General features: G+C 39.6%; 2 protein-coding genes across 5 annotated transcripts in view; one reads left to right on the top strand and one right to left on the bottom strand.

The window, feature by feature from the left end:
• Positions 1-19308, bottom strand: part of ALKBH8 (alkB homolog 8, tRNA methyltransferase) — a 262866-nt gene that overhangs the window by 57731 nt on the left and 185827 nt on the right. The window lies entirely within an intron of this gene.
• The window catches only part of ELMOD1 (ELMO domain containing 1), a 43156-nt gene that overhangs the window by 2427 nt on the left and 21421 nt on the right, over positions 1-19308 (top strand). For all 3 annotated transcript variants that reach the window (XM_068181375.1, XM_068181377.1, XM_068181376.1), the window contains exon 2: positions 13055-13149. In XM_068181375.1, the coding sequence (XP_068037476.1) occupies positions 13133-13149 (17 nt within the window). In that variant the 5' untranslated portion in view covers positions 13055-13132. The remainder of the gene's footprint in view (positions 1-13054; positions 13150-19308) is intronic.

Raw genomic sequence — 19308 nt, 5'->3', positions numbered from 1 at the left:
CTCAGCTTTCTTGATTGGAAAGCTTCTTTCATTTAACATTCCTTTTAAATCCTTTACTTGGTAATGCAGGGCAAAGGACTGCATGAAATATGTTACTCTTTGAATACAAGCTTTGGGAAGGAGGCCTGAAAAGTAAACTCTAGAGGAGAGCTTACTGGAATACTGAGAAGGAAACCATGTGGTGAGATTCCAAACACACAAGAAATATAAAGTAGGGAAAAACAAAATGAAAGATGAGACTGATGTAAAGAGATGTGAAGAATGTTTGTGATCGTGCAGGACTGTGGCTATGGTTCAGGCTTAGCATCCTCAGCATCCATTTAACATGAGACAGGCTCAGCCACCTAACTGAGCTCAAGTGCTGAGCTGTGCTGTACCACAGGATTTGCCAGCCCTGAGCTGGAGGTAGAAATTTTGCTTGTTCCTGCCAGGCAGTGGAAAAGGAAGTATGACAGCAGAAGCTGTGGGAGCAGCTTCCCGAGTCACTACTTAGTGGTACGTGGGACTGCGTGAGCACTCCTTTCCAAGGCAAAGCAAACATTTTGGTGACAAACTGACGTGTTTGACTTTGCCTTGAGACACATTATGGTTATGTTTACACTTTGGCTTGCATCTTGCATCTGGCTTAAGTATCTGACACATACTCCAAAGACCTTCTCTGGTTGCCTTGCAGTGGTTCAGGTCTCAGAGCAGTCTGGCTGCAGGAGACTTGAACTCTCCCATTGAAACGACACCAGGACTTCTGCTTTGGGAGTGTTCCCATTTAGTTACTGAGCCCTTCATGAAAGATACAGGTTTCTTGAAAGTACCTCCTAGCTGCAGTCTAGTGAGCAGTTCTCATCCATTTAGCATTAAACCAATTAAGAGCCCCACACCAACTTCATCAGCTTCAAGTGTTTCTGGCAGTTTGTTCTGGAGTGTAGTATCCTGCTCCTCTGCAAAATGTGAGAAAACACTTCTCAGCTTTCTGTTACAGCTGAGAGGCCCTTCAAGAAGATAGTTTCTAGCCCTCCCAGTAGTTAAAGTACCTGAGTGAAATGGAGAAATTTGGCATAGTGTTTTTACCTCATCTTAATCTGTCTACAGATCTGCAGGCTGAGCACTCCATTCTAGTTCAGACAGATACAGCCACAGACGTCAAAATGAGCCTGGGGAACAGGAGAAATATAGGAGCTACAAAGACTGGAATTGAAAACAATTGACAATATAAGCAGGTCAAATTGCAACTTGTTAGAGCAAAGTTAGGAGGTTCAGTAGTGGTCCTCAGGACTGTGTCTATAGGAAACTGTGTACCTTTGAGTTCTTCCCTCTCTGGTAGGAAATTACTTCACAGGCATTTTTAGTCTAAATACAGATGCCTACACTAATGTTTTTCAAGCAAATCTCCTGGCTTTTGTTCTTCACCATTCTTTGTGGACTACTCTTGGAGCACCTGAGAATAAATACGTGAAAATATTTTTGGAGCGCTCCAACTGCAAGCTGATATTCAGTCCCAGGGACCTGGTTGGAGCTACTCCAGCATCTGTATAGGGTGTTTTGTTTAAAAACAAACGGCCTTCCCCCATCCTGTGCAGTTTCAATTTCAAGTGCTTGGCAGCAGCATTTCTGTTGGTCTGTGCTCTGCACTGATATAGCTGTAGCTTCTGTAGTAGCTATGTATTTTGCTTTTCCAGGGAAGGATTCTCAGGTAAATTAAAGGACAAGACCAAACCCAAAAGAATTAGTTATACAAAGTCCTGTCTCCGCAGCTCTCTGTATCATCCTTGTAACTTGGCCATGGTTGACCAATGTTTCTGATGGTGCATAAGAAGGAAAGGCAGTTTCTGCAAAGAAGTTTTGTATAGGGCTGTGTACAACTGGCTATCAATTTCACAGACAAAGGAGTTATTCCTTAATATATATATATATATATACACCATGTGCCATTTAAGCCCGTATTGTATGCCTGTGCCCATGCCTGTGTCTGCCAAAAGTGAATCAGTAAGTTTCCTAGGACCCCAAAACTGATGCTATTATACTTGCTCAACTGAGCAAGGGCTTCTGTGGCTAGTTACAGATTGCACTAATGATGAAAAGAAGTTTTCTAATTATGTTTATTTCTTCCTGATTTTTTTAGTAGTCTTATTCATATATTTGAAAAAAATGCAATTAAATCTCTACCTTTCATTATCTTCCAGGATGACTTAGCTGTTGAGACTTGTCCATGGCATAGCAACCATTTGTTACTGCACTGATAATACTTGCACAGTCATGTGGGTGTGTAGGTGATAAAAATTGGGCCCCTTAGTACAAAGCTGTCCTGTGGTCATGGAAACTACAGTCCTCTTATGGTAGGCAGTTATAAGAGCAAGTCTCTTATTCCTTCTCCCACACTGCTCTCACAAAGCCATATCCATATCAACATTGGCTTGGATGTGTGCCATCAAGCAGGTTGTTCCTCTGAAACACTAAAATCAATGTGGGGTTTGTTAATTTTGGGCTTGCTAGGCCCTCGTGCTGTCAGTGTTAAAGCAGCCTGAGGAGAACAGATGGGTTGAAGGAGGAAAAAAGGAGTTCTTGCTGAACTGAGTGAGGAAGAGAAAGAAATGGTGCTCTCAGAAGATGACATGGAAAACAGGACATACCATAAGCACAAATTAGGAAAAGGCCTCACAACCTACTCCCCACTTTTTCAAGTAGGACTACAACAATATCTCCAATGGTCTGAGATAGTCATGTTCTTCTTTGAACCTCGTTTGTTCTGACCAACGTGTGCTATGTTGTACTGGTTACTGTCTCAATGGTAAGATCAGTTCATGCTACTGAATTATTATGGGTGTATCTACTGCAAGGGTTCTGGAAACTTGATTAATGTATTTCCTTTTAGAAGTTTTTCTATCACTTTACTAGGTTAAGAGTAAGGATATACGAAATAAAAGTATGCCCACTTTTCTAAGAAAAAAGAGACACTGAAGGAAGAAGATTTTCAGTGTTGTGTGTTTCAGTGTTAAGCTAAATTTTCAGTGTGTTAAGAATAAATGCTTTATGGCAATACTGTCAATCATCCTGTCCTAGTCTGTTGGCTCCACTTTGTTCCTCTTCCCCCTCAGTAATGTTGCAGGAACAGTTTTCAATGGTCTTCATGTTTCTTCTTTCTCTTTTCTTCCCCACGTGGTCTTCTCCCCTCTTTCCATTTTTCTATTATCAAATCTTTGCCAGCATCCTTTTCTGTCTGAGAGTGGGCACCCAAAAGAAAGTAAAGGTCTGGTTGAACTAAGCCGGAAGCAGCAGACAGAAGAGCACCACAGCACCTTGCACTTTCCTTGTCATTCACTTTATTTTCCTTCTTGGTTGAGAAAATACATTTTGTGCAATTACTACATAAGAATGGTTCCTATGCCATGCTTGAAAGTGTGTTTCATAGGTCTTGCTTAACAGCTGGTGTAAGTTCATTGACCTTCAAACCATTCTTTCCATCTTGACCTTTTGCAGATCTTCATTGCCTTTTCCTCTTACTGTGTCGTGTCAGTGTGGTGTTTGTGGTGATTTATCACTCATTTTTATGAATGTCTCTGTCTCCAAACTCCATCATAGCCTTTTTTCTCCACTGCTTATAGAAGCAGTGTTTGACTTTGATGCTACTTGGAGGTATCTTAAGCTACAGAAAGGTGAAGGAAGGGAGCCTTTGTGCGGTCATTTTTACAGTTGTTCACAGCTCTTGTTAGTAGAAATAAAAATTTGGTAAGATACTTGTGACTCTTCCAAGTTGAGCTGATAGGCTGGTACATAGGCCTGTCTGGACAACAGATTGGATAGATGGCCTGGAGTGATAGATAGATAGATAGATAGATAGATAGATAGATAGATTTTTTTTTTGTGTGTGTGTGTGTGTGTCTGTTGCCATTCAAATTTTTTTCTCTAAAGAACAGCTTAAACCTGGTTCAACCAGAGCATGGAGTTTGCAATACATATTAGAGAAACTTTAGAAAAGCTTCTAATTTCTGTCATAAAAGAGATTATTTCTTCCACTTCTCCTCACTTCAGATATTGGTAAAACCAGAGCAATCTACCCTGCACGTCCTTCATGACACCAAATGCATAACCAGAGCTTCCAGCAAGGTCATGTACTTGAAGTTGTCCTGATTTCCTACCTCCTGGGATGCAGAACATCTCTCTGAGCAGCAACCAGGAGATTAAATTGTAGGCCATGAAGTTTGCAAAATAACTGCAGTGGGATTTTAGATCCTCCTGTCTGTTGAATAAATTGTTCCTCTTTTACTGTGGTCCCCCTGCAGGCTGCAGGACCACAGGCAGCAAACAGCTGGTGCATAACACTTATTATAGGATGCTTATGGTTTCACAAGTGTGGTGCTTCATGACATCATCTGACTGGCTGACTGCATGGGAGATCATCATTCTTTAATCCTGTCTTAGTGAAATTGCAGAAGGTAATGCAAAAACTCACATGGATCCTACTTACTCTACTCTTGCATGTCTATTTCTCAGAGCTCTGTGGAAAAGTTGCCACTTTCATGACAAAGTAATCTGGTGAAATGATGGGAAAATGGCACCGCATGGAACAATTTTCTGTTAGATCAGTATGAATTGTGTCTGATCTTCACCAAATTCCTGGATAAATAAATTGATTTCTGCTCCTCTAGCTGGAAAGCTGAGTTTGACTTTTGTCCTGACACTTCTGGTATCCTTGTCTTAACGTTTTTTGGGGGGTAGGGTCAGTTAACAAACTAAATCTCAGTTCTTAGTTTTACATGCTTTCAGGCTAATAGTTGGGGTGAGGTTGTATTAATCTGATGACTGATTAATTCTGCTTGATCCAAGAAAATATAACAGATGTTGGAAAGGTGGGAGCATGGATAGAACAAGAATCTCTGGCGTAAATCTATTGACATTGCAGGTCTCTATGTAGCCTGTTGATTGGATGATATTTCTTCCCAAGAAACTACTGTTTGTTAAGAATTAATAGGGCTCTAAAGCAAATCTAGCCTTCAGTTAATTTTGGTGGCAAGGGAATACTTCATCTTTGCATTTTAACTTGTACCTCCACTCATCTCTGGGCAATGGAGTGGAAGGGAGGGAGAGCAAAAGCACATCAGTCATTCACTTTTAGAAATCGTAATTTTTTTTTTTCCCCTGAAACCTCTGCAGTAATTAGTCTGGGAGGTAGCCAGGCAGCCTCTTTGGATTTTATGTATCTAGCCTTGTAGGATTTATTCTAAACTTGAAGATTTTTTGCTACGAAGTGTGATGTTTTATTTAGAACACGCTTCCTTGCAATACAAGCTGTCATACAGTGTGTCTGGCAACAGAGCAAGTTGGCCAGAAACATTGCACTGCAAACCATGTAGAGACATGTGAGCCACCCAGATGAAGCTGCTGCTCTCCTGGGTGAACTTTTTGGTGGTCAAGTGAAAGTTCATGAGAAGAGACTAAAAATTATACCTTTTTATAATGTATAAAGGAGGGGGGTGGAGGAAGTTGCTATGCTTTGAAGACTGTTTTCAAGCATGAGAACTCCATTTTTTGCTGATATGTCATTTACTCGGAGCCCTTCTGGAGAAAATACACTTTCCTCCACATGCAAAGTGAGCTTGTTAAGGATGGACACACTATAGACAGAGACAAGACAAGACAATACTTTAATTCCTGTTGAATTTAGGCATCTGATTACATTTCTAGAAGTTTATGGTATTAATATGGGTTGTGGAGAGCTTCCTCTAGTTTTTACCTTTGTATTTATTATTAGAAATAGACTTATCATTAGAAATAGAATTATTAGTATCCAGCAAAGTCTTCACCAGTGACATGGAAGTGACTTCATATAGTTTTGTCTTTTCTTTCCATCTTTCAACATTGTAGTAGAGCAGAGCTAATAGAAATTGGAAAAAGTAGATTATTGTCACAGTTCTGTATGCAAAGTGTGTCTGCATGCATGAGCATTTCCTTTGTTGGATTTCTGGGATTTAGTTTGCTTTGAACAGTCAGGTAGAGAACCCTAGCCTTTTTCTTTTAAAGGGCAGAGATCTACAATGAAAGGTGGAGGTGCTTCTACAGTGCTGAGTTCTGGTTTGATGTTACCTTCATCAAACTGTGGGTTGTATCTGAGCCAAAATCTGCAGAGGAATTACAGCAGGTAGGCTGAATTGAGTGGTGTTAGAGGTAACTTGCCATGTGATATGTGACAAGTAAGTTCTCTTGAATCCAAATACAATCCTACATGACTGTCTCTTACGAGAACTTTAAGACCCTCTTGATCCTTCCTTATATTTGTAATGCTTTGAAGAGGCATGAAGAGTAATGGACTGAAATGCTAAGTTAGAACTACAGAATTAGAGGCTTTTAAAGCACTCTTCTGTAGCTTGAGAGAAGCTGGGTGTTTTGTGCCCTCTGATTCCCCAGCTCTCTTGTGATTTGAACCTTATATTCAAGCCTCTTTTTCTTTTTATTGCTTAATTGTGTGGTATGTGCTTATGCTCACAGGACTAAAATTCAGTTAAGTTTTACTTCATATCTAGCTTTGCCCTCACTCTCCTAGTGAAATACAGAAATGTAAAATGTCAATGTATGATGGAGATTAGAAGTGGAAAAATTTTTATTACCTGTGACAGTGTGACTGAAGTAAAGTCTTGCTTATTAGGGTCATCAATCAAGTGTGACATTTTGTTGCAAGATTTTCCTCTAAAGAATGCTTGACGTTGAATACAGCCTGATCTTGGGCACATGGAAGTGAAAATACCCTTCTGTACTGAGATGGGGAACCAAGGTCACACAAAACAGGCATCCACTTTTGATCTCTAAGGTGAGTCCTGCCAGTGGCAGCATCCATTGGAGACAGTCAAAACCACTTCTGAGCCAACACAGAACTTTTGAACTGCATGGAACAGGTGACCTGTTCCTGAGAGCTTTCCTAGCAATGGAGCTGTTTCCCAGGATGCCCTCTGAGTTGGAGAGAGGTCTGAGCAGTGTTGTTGCTATAACATTCAAAGACCTATAAATGACTATGCTGTAATTGACATGAAGATCCTCTGGTTTTACTAGTTTGTTTAATACACTTGAAGTGATTTTTATGCCACCTTTGGGCATGAATGCAAGATGGAAGATGCACAAAGGTATGTGTGTATTCCATGGATAGCTGGATAAACAATGCTTGCTTAGAATTAGAATGGCTTACCAAACTGGGGTCCTAGAGTTGTTGGGGTTTTATTTGTATTTGGGGTTTTTGAGTGTTGAGTGTTTGTCATTGGCATGACTCTTGTAGACTCTCATTCTTGAATTGTAGGACCATAATATGACTTGCTTATGGTCAAATTTCATGGTGGAGGCTTTTGGTGGGAGTGGTGGGGAGAGATGAGAGAGGGAATGATTTTGTTTCATCCTAAAGGTAAGCCTGTTGCTTGGGAAACATTGCAAAGTATATTGAGAAGTGGGTAGCTCTTCAACTGATAAACTGATGCCCAAGCAGGCACTTGGGCATCCTATCAATTGTATCTCTATAACACTTTAGTACTAAGAGTATTTGGGTATAAGGCAGGATATTTGAGATCACCCCGGTAGAGTGACTGTGGGGGGAGCAGAGAATCAAAGGCTGGAATCTCAGACTATCTCTGGCCCAACCTCCTGCCCATAACAGGGTCAGCTTTGAGGTCAGGCTTCTCAGGGCTTCATTTGGTTGGGGCTTGAAACCTCAAAGTGTCTCTGGGCAACCTGTGCCATTGCCTGACTGTCTTGGGAAAAAATTTTTGACTTGTACCCAGGCTGAACTTCTCTTGTTTTTTGCCTGTTGTTTTTCCCCTTCCTGTCCTGCGCTGCTGTAAAGACTCCATCTCTTGACTTTTCAATGACATCTCCACAGGCACTTGAAGTGCAGTTATGTCCCTCCAAAGCTGTACTGCCTGGAGCAGTTCTACCTGGAGCTGAAGAAGCTCATCTCCCCCAGCCTCACCCCCATCATGCCAGTGGCCTCTGCTTAACTCTTTTAAATTTGTTGGTGTCTTTTGTGTATTGCTGGGGCCCCAAACTAGGCAGTGTCTAAATATGGCCCAGAGTGCTGAGTAGAGGAAGATAATCTCTTCCCTCAATCTACTTACTGGCTCTGCTTGTGTTCATGCAGCCCAGAGTTCTGTTGTCTGTCTTTGCATCCTGCTGGCTTCCAGCCAGCTTGCTATCCTCTAGGACCTCAGGGGACATTTCATAATGTGGATCAGCTATTCTTCCCCTTTCCAATTCTAGTTATCTTACGTTGGTGTTCGAGATACTGAAGCAGTAACGTTCCCATCAGTGAAAGAAAAAGGAATATACAGTAGCAAAGCACTTTTTTTGACATAATGCTCAAGCCTGTTGTCCCTCAGAAATAAATAAATGTAGGCTTTCAAGGTGAATGAGGTGTAGATGCCAACCCAAGATTCCACTGTAAAGAAAAGTGGCAACCTGAAAGCAACATTATGGTGGTGGCATTCAGAAGAACATACTTTAACACGTACTTTAAACTGCAACAACTAAAAACAAATTACTTGGTTTGGGTGGGTTTTTTTGGTAATCTAATGATCCACATAAACAAAGTATTATATCCAGCCTGCTCACATAAACATTTCTGATTTCTTTTTCTTCAGCACACCTATTCTTTCTTTTTAATTGGAATATACATTTAAAAGTGTATGCAGTATACCAGGTTGTAAATACCCACTAGCTTGCAAAACAAAGATTATGAAAGGAACTACCTTGAGTTTATATTTTACTCTGAAAGTATGGTGATTTATATTAAATAACACAACTTTCCTGGCAGACATATCTGCAGCTTTATTGAAGACAAACAAAGCAAACCCTCAGCTTTAGATAAAGAGGTGACGTTAAAGGCTTACTCTTGATTTCTTTAAGCCTCCAGCAACTGTTAACCTTTCAGATTGATGCATGTTTTGCTATAAGACTAAAAAGATCATAGAGTCACAAGAAATTCACATAGTTGATGTTTATTTAAGAAAAGCTTCATTTTTATTTTGAGACAGATCTTGCAATAGTTTTGCTGTTGTATGTGATTATAGTAGTATTGCTTCTCTCCCAAAAAAAGCTGTGATTAGTTTTAGGAGGGGAAGCTGCTGTCTAGTTTAAAATAAACTGGGTGAAACAATTGGCAATGAATGGGTACGTGGGTGTGTTGTTGGAGGGAGTAGGAAACTGCTTTGTGGAAGTGATGTGGTATAGGATAAAATCCTGCAAGCTGAGAACATGAACCTGTGGGAAACCCAAACTTCATCCTCACCCCATCATTCTCAATATAGAGCCTTAAAACATGAATGAGTCCCTTCATGTCAAAGAGCAAACTTCAAATATTGAGTCTAGAGGCTTTCTGTAGTTGTAGGTTCAGGCTACTTCTAGGGAGTTAATGGAAGATTGCTAACAAAATCAAATCTATTTGTCTTTAGACTTATATCAGCTGCATGATTTAAAATCAGGAAAATCTGAAAAACTATCTACAGAAGAAAAGTATCTTGAGGATTCCTTAGTGAGAAAATGTGTGTATAGCATGAAGCTGGAACATTTTCTTAAGCCATAAAAAAGCCCACAGCTACAGGTTCACATGAGTGAAACCATGTAAAACCACAAACTCAGGCTCTGAGCAGTGGGTGGATGCTGTGGCCAACTGGCTGCTCCCCAGCACCTGATGGCTCTGGGTGTCCTGCTGTCAAGTCTTCAGAATTTTGTGTTTCAGTCTATCCGATCCATAACTGCTGTCAATTTCTCAACTGAATTGTATAATTGTTGCGCCCTTTCTTTCAACAAACTCATAAACATATATTAATAAGATTATCACTTGTACATGAGAATCTTTTTCTCATGTCTTTCTTTCCTACAAGTAGACCTTGAAAGCCTTCCTGATCTGCAGACATCCAACTTGGTGAGGAAGGTCTTTCCTAAAGAAAACAGGAGGCTGGAAGTCAAGTCCTTCTACCTAAATAAAAATAAGTATGTGACTTTTTTGTTTGGGTTGGATTTTTTTCTAAGCACACCTAATTGCAAATGAGTCTTTGTAAATTCTGAACTGTTGATAGAACATATCTAAGCTAGGGCTGTTCTTCCTGTTCACTGAGATGTTATAATAACCTCACTGGAAGTAAAGTTTCACTTACGAGAAATCTATAACATTTTGAGATAAAAAGAGATTGGCAGAAATTAGGTCTTCTGGCTCTACAGGTTTATGAATAGTTGAATTTAGCTGTAAATTGTGGTAATAATCTTTTTTAAGAGTTTAAATACTGTTTTCTTCATAGAAAATCTTTACTGAACTACTCTAGAGGATCACTTATGGAGGTATATGGAAACAGAAAATGCTGCCCTCCAGTCCTACTTGTTTAAAGATGACTGTAAAATCTCACCTGATTCATCTTCTCAGTTTATCCTGGTGTAAATAGCTTAATGTCATCTGTATGTGTGTGTTCATAGAAGTGAATTGCTGCAAGAACCACAGAGCATAGTGTTGATTTCTATCCCTGTACTTAGCAGTTGACAGCATTTCAAAAGGCTGTCCTCCATACACAAAAATTATTTTTACCTTATGAACCAAGACAGCAGCATAGATTCCCTGTACTTTTGTTTGAGCTGGAAGTCTTGCCTCTAGATATTAAAGCCCTCTTGCTAATAGAGTCAGGTGGGATTTGATTGCTTTGTGCCCCATGGAGGAAACTGCTTTTGAGGCCATGGCCTTCCTATGGACCCAGTTATTGGCTGGACCTGTACTGTAGGGAACGGAATGTTGAACTTGCAGGGTGAACTCTTTCTTTCCATGCTGAAGGGCTTCAATATTGACTTCTGTGACATCAGGTCTTCAGCTGTAAACTTTCTTTCTGTAGACTTCCCCACATGCATTTTAATAAAAAAGGAGAGAGCAAGGAAAATTTATTCTTGTAATTTCAAGTGTGGGCTTTTGAAGACATCCAAAATAGGCACTTTTAACCACTTGTCATGCTTATGGTGTCATTTAGTTTTTCTTTATTTTTTTTTCAATCAACTACCTTTCTTTCTTTAGCTTTCTGTGTAGAAGACAGCAGTCTCTGAACAGCTATAATGATGCTCTAATTTTTAATGAGCATTGAAAACAGAATTGTAATTTATAATTGGCTGGAACTGGTAATTATTCTTGAAGAGATAATATCTTGAAGCTCCTATCATGCCATGCTTGTGTGAGCCATTTCTGGAGTTGGGGCAAGTGGAATTTCTCTTCACTTTAAAGCAGTAATAGCAAAGTAGCATAATTTTCAGCAAGGACCTTGGTCAGAATCAAGAAGGAGCTGACCTCAGAGGCTGAGACCAGCACACACTTTTAGAGAGGGTTGATTTGACAGCTTCTGGCACTTCTGGTATGTTCCTTACACTGATGCCCTTATGGGTCAAATTTTGTGGTGAAGCTTCCTTTGTTCAAGTTGATGTTAAAATGCTGAGACTCAGCTGTGAGAATCTTTCACAAAGGATATATTTGAAACAGCAAATTATTAGAGTGGAGAAGGGGAGCAGGTTACATCCCCTCCAGTTTTTGCCTATCTCCTGTGCTCACTGCCATAGAAGACCTATCAAAAGCTGTAGCAGGAAGTGTTTGGAGCCTGCCTCTTGTGTTCATTAAAGAACCAGTTAGCATCTCTCTGCCCTTGCAAGCAGGTGTCACTGCAGCCAGCACCAATTACAGCTGTATTCAGGGGACAGCAACATGATTCAGCCAGTCAAAAACAATATAAATGAAAGAAGCTTTTCCAGTTCAGGGATTATATATTTTTAGCAAGCTGTATGTGATATAATCCAACAAGATAGCTGTATTTTTCTGAACTTAAATACTTATTCTGTTTCTGTCAGCAGGCAGTAGCACAATATAAAACTTGCAAGTTACACAGAGGAAAGAATATGAGAACATGGTAAGGCAAGAAGATTTTTATCCCACCATTGATAGGTCTTGCAGAAGAAAATAGGTTTGAACTTCTTTAGATTTCTAAATTTGTGGCAAAAGAGGTCCGATTTCTTAAGGCCTTCAGTACTTTTCAGCATGCAGTGCTAAGTAAAAATGGGCTCTTATATGACTTTTAACAACAGAACTTTCATTCAGGCCTTTGTGTGTGGTGTGTAGCAGTACAGGGCTTGAAACCATGATCTTGTTCCCTTTAAGTGTTGGATTAAGTTGTCTCGATAGCAGTTGTCCCTGTGTAGCAGTGTCCCATTTACTGGCAGCAATTAAAAATGTTTTACTGCCTTTTACAGGACATGAAGTACAGTAATTTGAGGAGTCTGCATCTTTTAGTCAAGTATCACTTGTATATGAATACTTAATTTTAGAAACTTAAAGTCAAGAGGTGGTGACTGGGGAGAGTCTACAGTACACAGGCAGGGTTATATGTATGAGGTTTCTTCATGAATTCTTCCTGTTCTCCTCTGCTGGAACTATCTGGTAATCATAAGGAATATTAACCATAGGACACAAGATCACAGAACCAATGGGCAGCCTGGTCAAGTGTATTACAGGAACTCTGAATTCAGGAAGAGTTTGGGCAATGCTCTCAGGCACGTGGCATGACTCTTGGGGTGTTCTGCACAGGCCCAGGAGTTGGACCTGATAATCCTTGTTGTTCCCTTCCAACTCAGTATATTTTATTATTCTATGATATGTATTATGCAAATTTTGGTAAAGAGAGGACTTCTAACAGGAGAGTGAACTGAGTGTCTCTTGAAGCTGCTGCTTGGGACCAGACAGGGTTTTGAAGAACACAAGAAGACACAAGAAGCATTTGAAAATGTCTAGATACTTCTTCAAGCATTCTCACTTATTTCTGCATTCTCATTCAAGTTTTTTACTTCTCTGAAAAAAAAAATGTGTAGTATAGTCTGGTCAAAGTATGTGCTCAGACAGAAGTGTGAACAACTTATGATTTTTCTTTTTTTTTTTTTATTGACATGAGATTTTTTTCTTAATATATTTCCCTTGTATTTCCATAGATGTTTGTTTCAAGACCAATTTTAAAAAAACTGAAGTATACCTTTTTTTTTTCCTGTCTGTAAAAAAGTCTCAATTCTATTTTTACAGCACTAATATCACCTGTGAAGAAGAGGTCATCAATGATCAATATATTACGGCTCTAGCAGCACAAACCAAACCATCACCATGAAACACTTCCTGAGGTAACCGTTCTGTATTTTCTCAAAAGTATTGAATTATTCTAATTACTTTTATGCGGCAGTGAGCTAAGTGATTTAACTGTTACAAGTATTACAGAAGGTGTAAACTAGTTATACTAGACTGCTTTCTGTTCACCTAGATTTCACTATTTAATTAAAGCTATTTTAATTTAAATTTTCTTTTGCAATTCTTTATAGAATCAAAGAATGTGGGAACTGTCTTGTGGGATTGGAGCAGTGATGTATCAAATCAGTAGCGCCTGATACGTCAGGGGAAAAGAGAAGAAATAGTAACATAGAACAGTGCTTGAAAAATGGCAGTTTTTTTCCGTCCTGCTCTTGTCCACTGTCTGGATTTTTGGAGTGTTGTTTGTGAAAGCAAAGATGCTTGCTGAAGATGTGTAAGTGTTTTTGAAGCTGATCATGCTCAGTCTGCAGGAGAAATGTCAATTACTTGCTCGGACGTATGACTTACAGTTGTTCCTCTCTAAACTAATTGTAGAATGGGGGACTTGCAGACAACAGATGTAGGTGCAGAAAGCCCATGTTGTATTTGTTCTGTAGTCGGTGGAGGGAGTTGAGCACTTCTCAAAACTAATACAGATCAAGTGCTCATTTGTGTATAAACCAAAGAAATCATATTCTGTCTGTATGGGAGGAAACTTTTCAAGAGGACTAAAACATATGCTTCTGTATAGAGCATCTGTCACTATATTTTTCTCCCTTTTTAGACTGTTTATAGCAAAGAAGCTTACACACTATGGATATCAGCATCATTACTTCTAGGTTGATCATCTGTAATGATTTTGCTGCCAAGACAGACATAGCTTAAGCATTTCTGTGGAGTGTTTGGGCCAACTTCTTCATGTATCTTGAATCACCTGCAAAAGGGCTCTGTAAGAAGGACATAGACAGATCGAAAATATAAAGCAACTATTTGTTTGCTAACATCCACAGAACACAGCCAAGGCTGAATTGAGCCTTAATTTAAACATTAGTGTGCTCACCACCTAATAGGCACCAGCCAGGAGGGAAAGAATTGACCCTTGCAGCTCTGTGGCACAGGTCCTGGGTGGTCATAAGTCTTCCACCAGTTCCATTTGTACTGGTCCAGTGACCCAAAAATTCACAACTGGCTTGACTAACACCCCTGCACTGCTTTTCCCCTTTACAATTTTGTAACACCTCATGTCAGAGCCTTTGTTCTGGAATCCTGGTAATTATTTCCTTCTCAACACTCCTGCCTCTATAATTTTTACATTTATTCACTCTACAAACTTGTTCAGCAGCCTGAACCAAGGTCATGAGTTGATGTCATATGGGATTAGGTTCATAAGTCCCTCATAAAGTGGACTCTACCATCCTGTGAGAAGGGTGGGAGCCTCTGGCTGGGATCGCAGAGAGTGGTACATTTGACTCCATAACATAAAGTAACTTTGCTCCCTCCTGATGGAGAAGCTGAGCTGTTGACAACTTCTAAGCTGCCAGCTCCCTTCCTGTTAAACTACCTGCTCTGCTCACCTTTGCTGTCCTGGCCCCTTGATGATTTTTCCGTGTTGGAGAAAGAGTGCTGTTTTGAATATGTGGGTTCCTGAGGCTATCATGGAGAAGCTACCTTCTACTTCTCTTTATGTTTTTCCTGAAGTCAGTGAATCCTAAAAGACTTGAAAAGTCTCGGTGGTGCTAGATTCTCTTTTGTAGTCAAGGTAGATCTGAAAAACTGTTGCCTATCTAAACAGGACAGTCTGGGACTTTGTTATGGAAAGTCCAGTATTCCAAATGCTGAACAGAAAGTTGGATTAAGGGATGGGGTGGGGAGGAGAGTACAGAGCACCAAAAATATGAACACAGTGTTGAAATAGGAAAGCTATTACTATTTACTTACAAGCATCTGGATTTTCTTATATTATGTTAAACTTTTGACATGAACTGATAAGAGTACTATCCTCCCCATATTCTGTAAATATAGAAGAAAGCCAGAGAGATTAAGAAGCAAAAATCCTCCAAGGAAAGCACTTACTGGCCATAATGAGTTCTGCTCTATGTGTTGCAACCTGCAGTCGCAGGTTTGTGTGATGGGGAGTAAGTGACGTGTGGAACTGCAGGGACATATATGTGCAAGACAAGGTTATTAAGCCTTCCAGCTTGGAAATGGGTTGGAAAATAAGTTAATATATATTGTGTCCCCGTGTTTGTCTGTTACCAATAGCACCACCACCTAGGAGTTTAAATCATCCTTAATTGTTTGTGAAGATCAATGCAGAGTTGAAATGTGGAATTCTGATTGCAGGGACTCCTCAGTGGCATGGTGTTCTCCTTGTTGCACAGCATGCAACAGATACCAGAATAGCTGATGCTGATGGCATAGATTATCTCTGTGTTTAAAACCAATGACTTAAGTCTGCACAAACTGCAAGTCAATTTGTTGATTGCAATGTGGAAGTTGCCATAAAACAGACATGAAGAGGAACAGGGCTTTCATCTCTGAAGTTATGATAATCTTGACTTTGCTTTCTAAGTGGTGACAATATTTTACCTGTAGCAACTTCATGCAGCAGATATTCACTTGGAGACCCAAGGAGGACTTTAAGAGTGGATTTCAAATCCAGCTTGTTTAGTGAGGTTGAAGGACAGCTCTGGAAATCATCAAGTCCTTTCCCATTGCTCAGAGCAGGGTTAGCTATAGCAGGCTGCACAGAGCTGCATCCAGACACATTTTGAGCACCTGTAAGGATGGAGATTCTGCAGCCCCCCTGAAAAACCTGCTCCAGTTCTTTAAAATCATAGAATTCCTTAGATCCTTTTAAGCTCATTTAATTCAAGCATTAGCTCAGCATAGTCAAGTGTACCACTAAACCATATCAACTGAATGCTACACCTATGTTTCCTTTAAATATCTCCAGGGATGGTGATTTCACCACCTCCTTGGGCAGCCTGTTTCAATACTCGACAGTTATTTTTGTGAAGAAATTTTTAATGATTTTGAATCTAAACCTTTCCTGGCACAAAATTAAGAACAAATTCATATCAGAATGAATTCTGATATTAATTATTTCTGACATCTGAAATATTACTTTTGAAAAAATAAAACTGTTTCTCAGTTAAATACTTAATCTTTCAGGGCTTTCTCATTTTGTTGTAAAGGGGTTCTTAGAAGTCTGTTAGCAACACTTCTACTTTGACTGTAATTTATCTTAAACATCTGAAATAATAACAACTTGGAGAACTAACTGTAGTAGACAGGTTTTTTTCAGTAAATCCTAGAAATCTGACATCTTCTCTTGCTCTACTGCGAAGCAAACTGTAAGCTCTAGCAGATTTTAAGTGTACTGGAGTCATCAGATAAAATGAAAATCAAATCAGCAAACAGCAAGAGCAGTGCATGTGTGGAAAGCTGCTGTTAAAAACTATTCATGTCTTCCCTAGTTGCCACAGTGTGTTGTTCCTATGTCTAAATGGGGAGATAAGGTGGATTTCAGTTGTCAAGTCTGCAAAGGCACAGAATGAAAGCAATTTCTTTTGTTTTAAAGGAGGTAGTAGCAGGTCTGACTGTGGTAGAAATGGTGATTGGTACCTTACTTCTTAGTTGACCTTGTATACACACTGTAAATTATGCACATAAACCAAAGATAGTCAAGTTAATGAGCTCTTAACAGGGTTGTATCACTTGCTTACTCACCCATTTGGACAGCTTATCAGCCTTGACTAGTGTGTCCTTGACTTCTCAAAAAGTAATGAGAATTCTCAGAAAGGACATACTGATGTGCAATGCATGCTTTTCTGAGATTAATATGTCCTTCAGGAAAAATAGTTGTGTAAAAATCATCAGTATCCATAGGACCTAAAACAACACACGGGAAAGAAAATTATGTGTAAGTATGCTCAGTGACTTTGATTTCATTCTTTTAAAGAATTTGTTGGGGGGGGGGGTTGCGGGGTTTTTTTGTTTTAGATTTGGGTCTAGGGTTTTGGGTTTTGGATTTGTTTTGTGTTTGGGGATATTTTGGTAGGGCTGAACATTTTGGCTTTTTTAGGTTTGTTTGTTTGTTTGTGTGGTTTTCTTTGGTTTTGGTTTGGTTTTGTTTCTTTTTTTCCCTTGTTTCAGGAGTTTGCTTGCTTTCCCCCAGTTTTAAGTCCAGTAACTGGCATTGAGTATCTAGATGATACTCAATGATACTCTAGATTATGCTTTCATTTTACTCAGAGTACCTATGTTTGTTACTAGCTCTGAAAATACTAAGGTTCTGAAATTACTGAAGGAGGGAATAATCACCTTCTATTTTATTAGTTTCAGAAATGTTGCATAGTAATTAATCTCTACTTGCCTTCAGGAAGTACTTCATGTTGCATTAGACATACATCTTGATATTTAGGTGAACAGATTACACAGGAAAGAGCTTCACAGAAATATTAGGCAACTTCAGAAAGTTTTGGACAGTTTTGCTTCTGACAGTTTATCATGGAGAAGGCTGTGCTTGTCTCCTAGAGGCAGTCACTTTAAAATAAAAAGCCAGATTTAATGAAATTGTGATGTCACTGTCATTGGAGAGAGATGTAAATTCTAATAGCCATTGCATTTGCCATTTTAATCACACTCTCCCAGCATCAGCTGGGCTAGTCGAGGGCAAGCCTGGAAACCCCGTGTTGAAAACCACTTATGTCCTTCCCTTTGCAGTGCTGGGGTGTGAAGCAACATGCTTCGTGCTCTTGGCTGGTTGCTGCCACGTGCTTTCTTTTCCCAGGCAGAGCAGCACGTGCTGTGGAAAATAGAAGCACTCTCTCTGCTGCAGCAGTACTCTTTGTGCTTGCTTTGGCTCTACATTTCTCCCTGTCTTGCAAGGATCTGAGAAATTGTAGAAACCCCTTTCTTTGTCGTCTTTGTCATGGAAGAGAGCTCTCCAGAATCTCTTGAGCCCCATTATTGCTGATAGAGATTGGTTGCTTGATTGGTTTTGTCATGCAGCATCCTTGGCAAGGGAGCTGAATGTTGATTTGACATCTTATTACACAGGTTTTTTTGGGGTTTTTTTACTCAAATAAATGTTCATATGAACAGTTTTCATGCTTGTGTAAACAGAAATATGCAGGTCTATACAGCTGCTTGGAGTACAGGAGGGGAAAGGAACTTGGATTGAAATAGGAAAGAGTAGAGTGTGAGTCCCTGAGGAACACCTTCATTTCTGAAATGCTTCTGTTCTTAGACCTCACCTCTGAGGATTTGAAATAATGCTGTACATGACCACATGAACTATTTTCTGTTCTATAGAGAGTGATGAGGTCCCCCCTGAGCCTCCTTTTCTCCAGACTCCTTTTCTCTTCTCTGCTGAGAAACCTGTAAAGGCAAGCAGGTGGGAAAAAACCCACAAAACAAACAAAGAAGAATAACAAACTAAAGAAAAAAAAGGAAAAAAACCAAAACAAAGCACAGAGGAGACTGAGTGGAGAGGAGGTTTGGGATTTAACTCTAAAACAAACCAGAAATTAATGTCACTGTGCCACTGTCAAAACACATGGCTGTGCCTTTTGGGGGGGGTTGCAGTTCATGATAATCTGTGTTTTGTTTTACAGCGCATAGGGACTAATATAAAACTTGCCTTGCATAATCACCAATGTGCTTTTATTACAGGATTTCTGCAAGCAAGAATTCTCTTTCATAAACTGCTTGTGAGACTTTTTATGTCTTTCATGTTACAAATGGAAGGTTCTGACTATTGTAAGCTTGAGATAGAGGAGTGGTAGAAAACTGAAAGTACCCACAAAGGCTAACTTTCTTCTATAAGCTACCTAGTCAAAATTAGTGTGTGTTTGGTGTATTAGTAATAGCTACTAAGCATATATATTTTAGTGACTCACAGAGGTGGTGTTTGTGTGCTGTAGTGTCTTGTTTTTAGTAGATGCATTTTTGTTAGTCTTTGTGCAAACCACAGCCAAAGCAGAACTTTAGTGGAGAAAGTGGTTGCAATTATGTGGTCACAGCTCTATCCCATTTAGAGTTTTTCCTTCAATTTGCAGATCAGTCATTGAGCCTAAGGCAAAAATATGTAATTCAAATGCACCGGATACCTTCCCTCCTCTAAGTCCCCAAAACTTACCCACAACACACAGTATTCAATTATCAACAATACAGTACTCAAAGTGTTTTTTAATGGAATGGATTGTCGT

The sequence above is a fragment of the Anomalospiza imberbis genome, chromosome 2, assembly GCF_031753505.1.
Source record: "Anomalospiza imberbis isolate Cuckoo-Finch-1a 21T00152 chromosome 2, ASM3175350v1, whole genome shotgun sequence".
Taxonomy (NCBI): Eukaryota; Metazoa; Chordata; class Aves; order Passeriformes; family Viduidae; genus Anomalospiza; species Anomalospiza imberbis.
The sequence above is the reverse complement of the archived record's forward strand: the minus strand, read 5'-3'. Positions and strand labels throughout refer to the sequence as shown.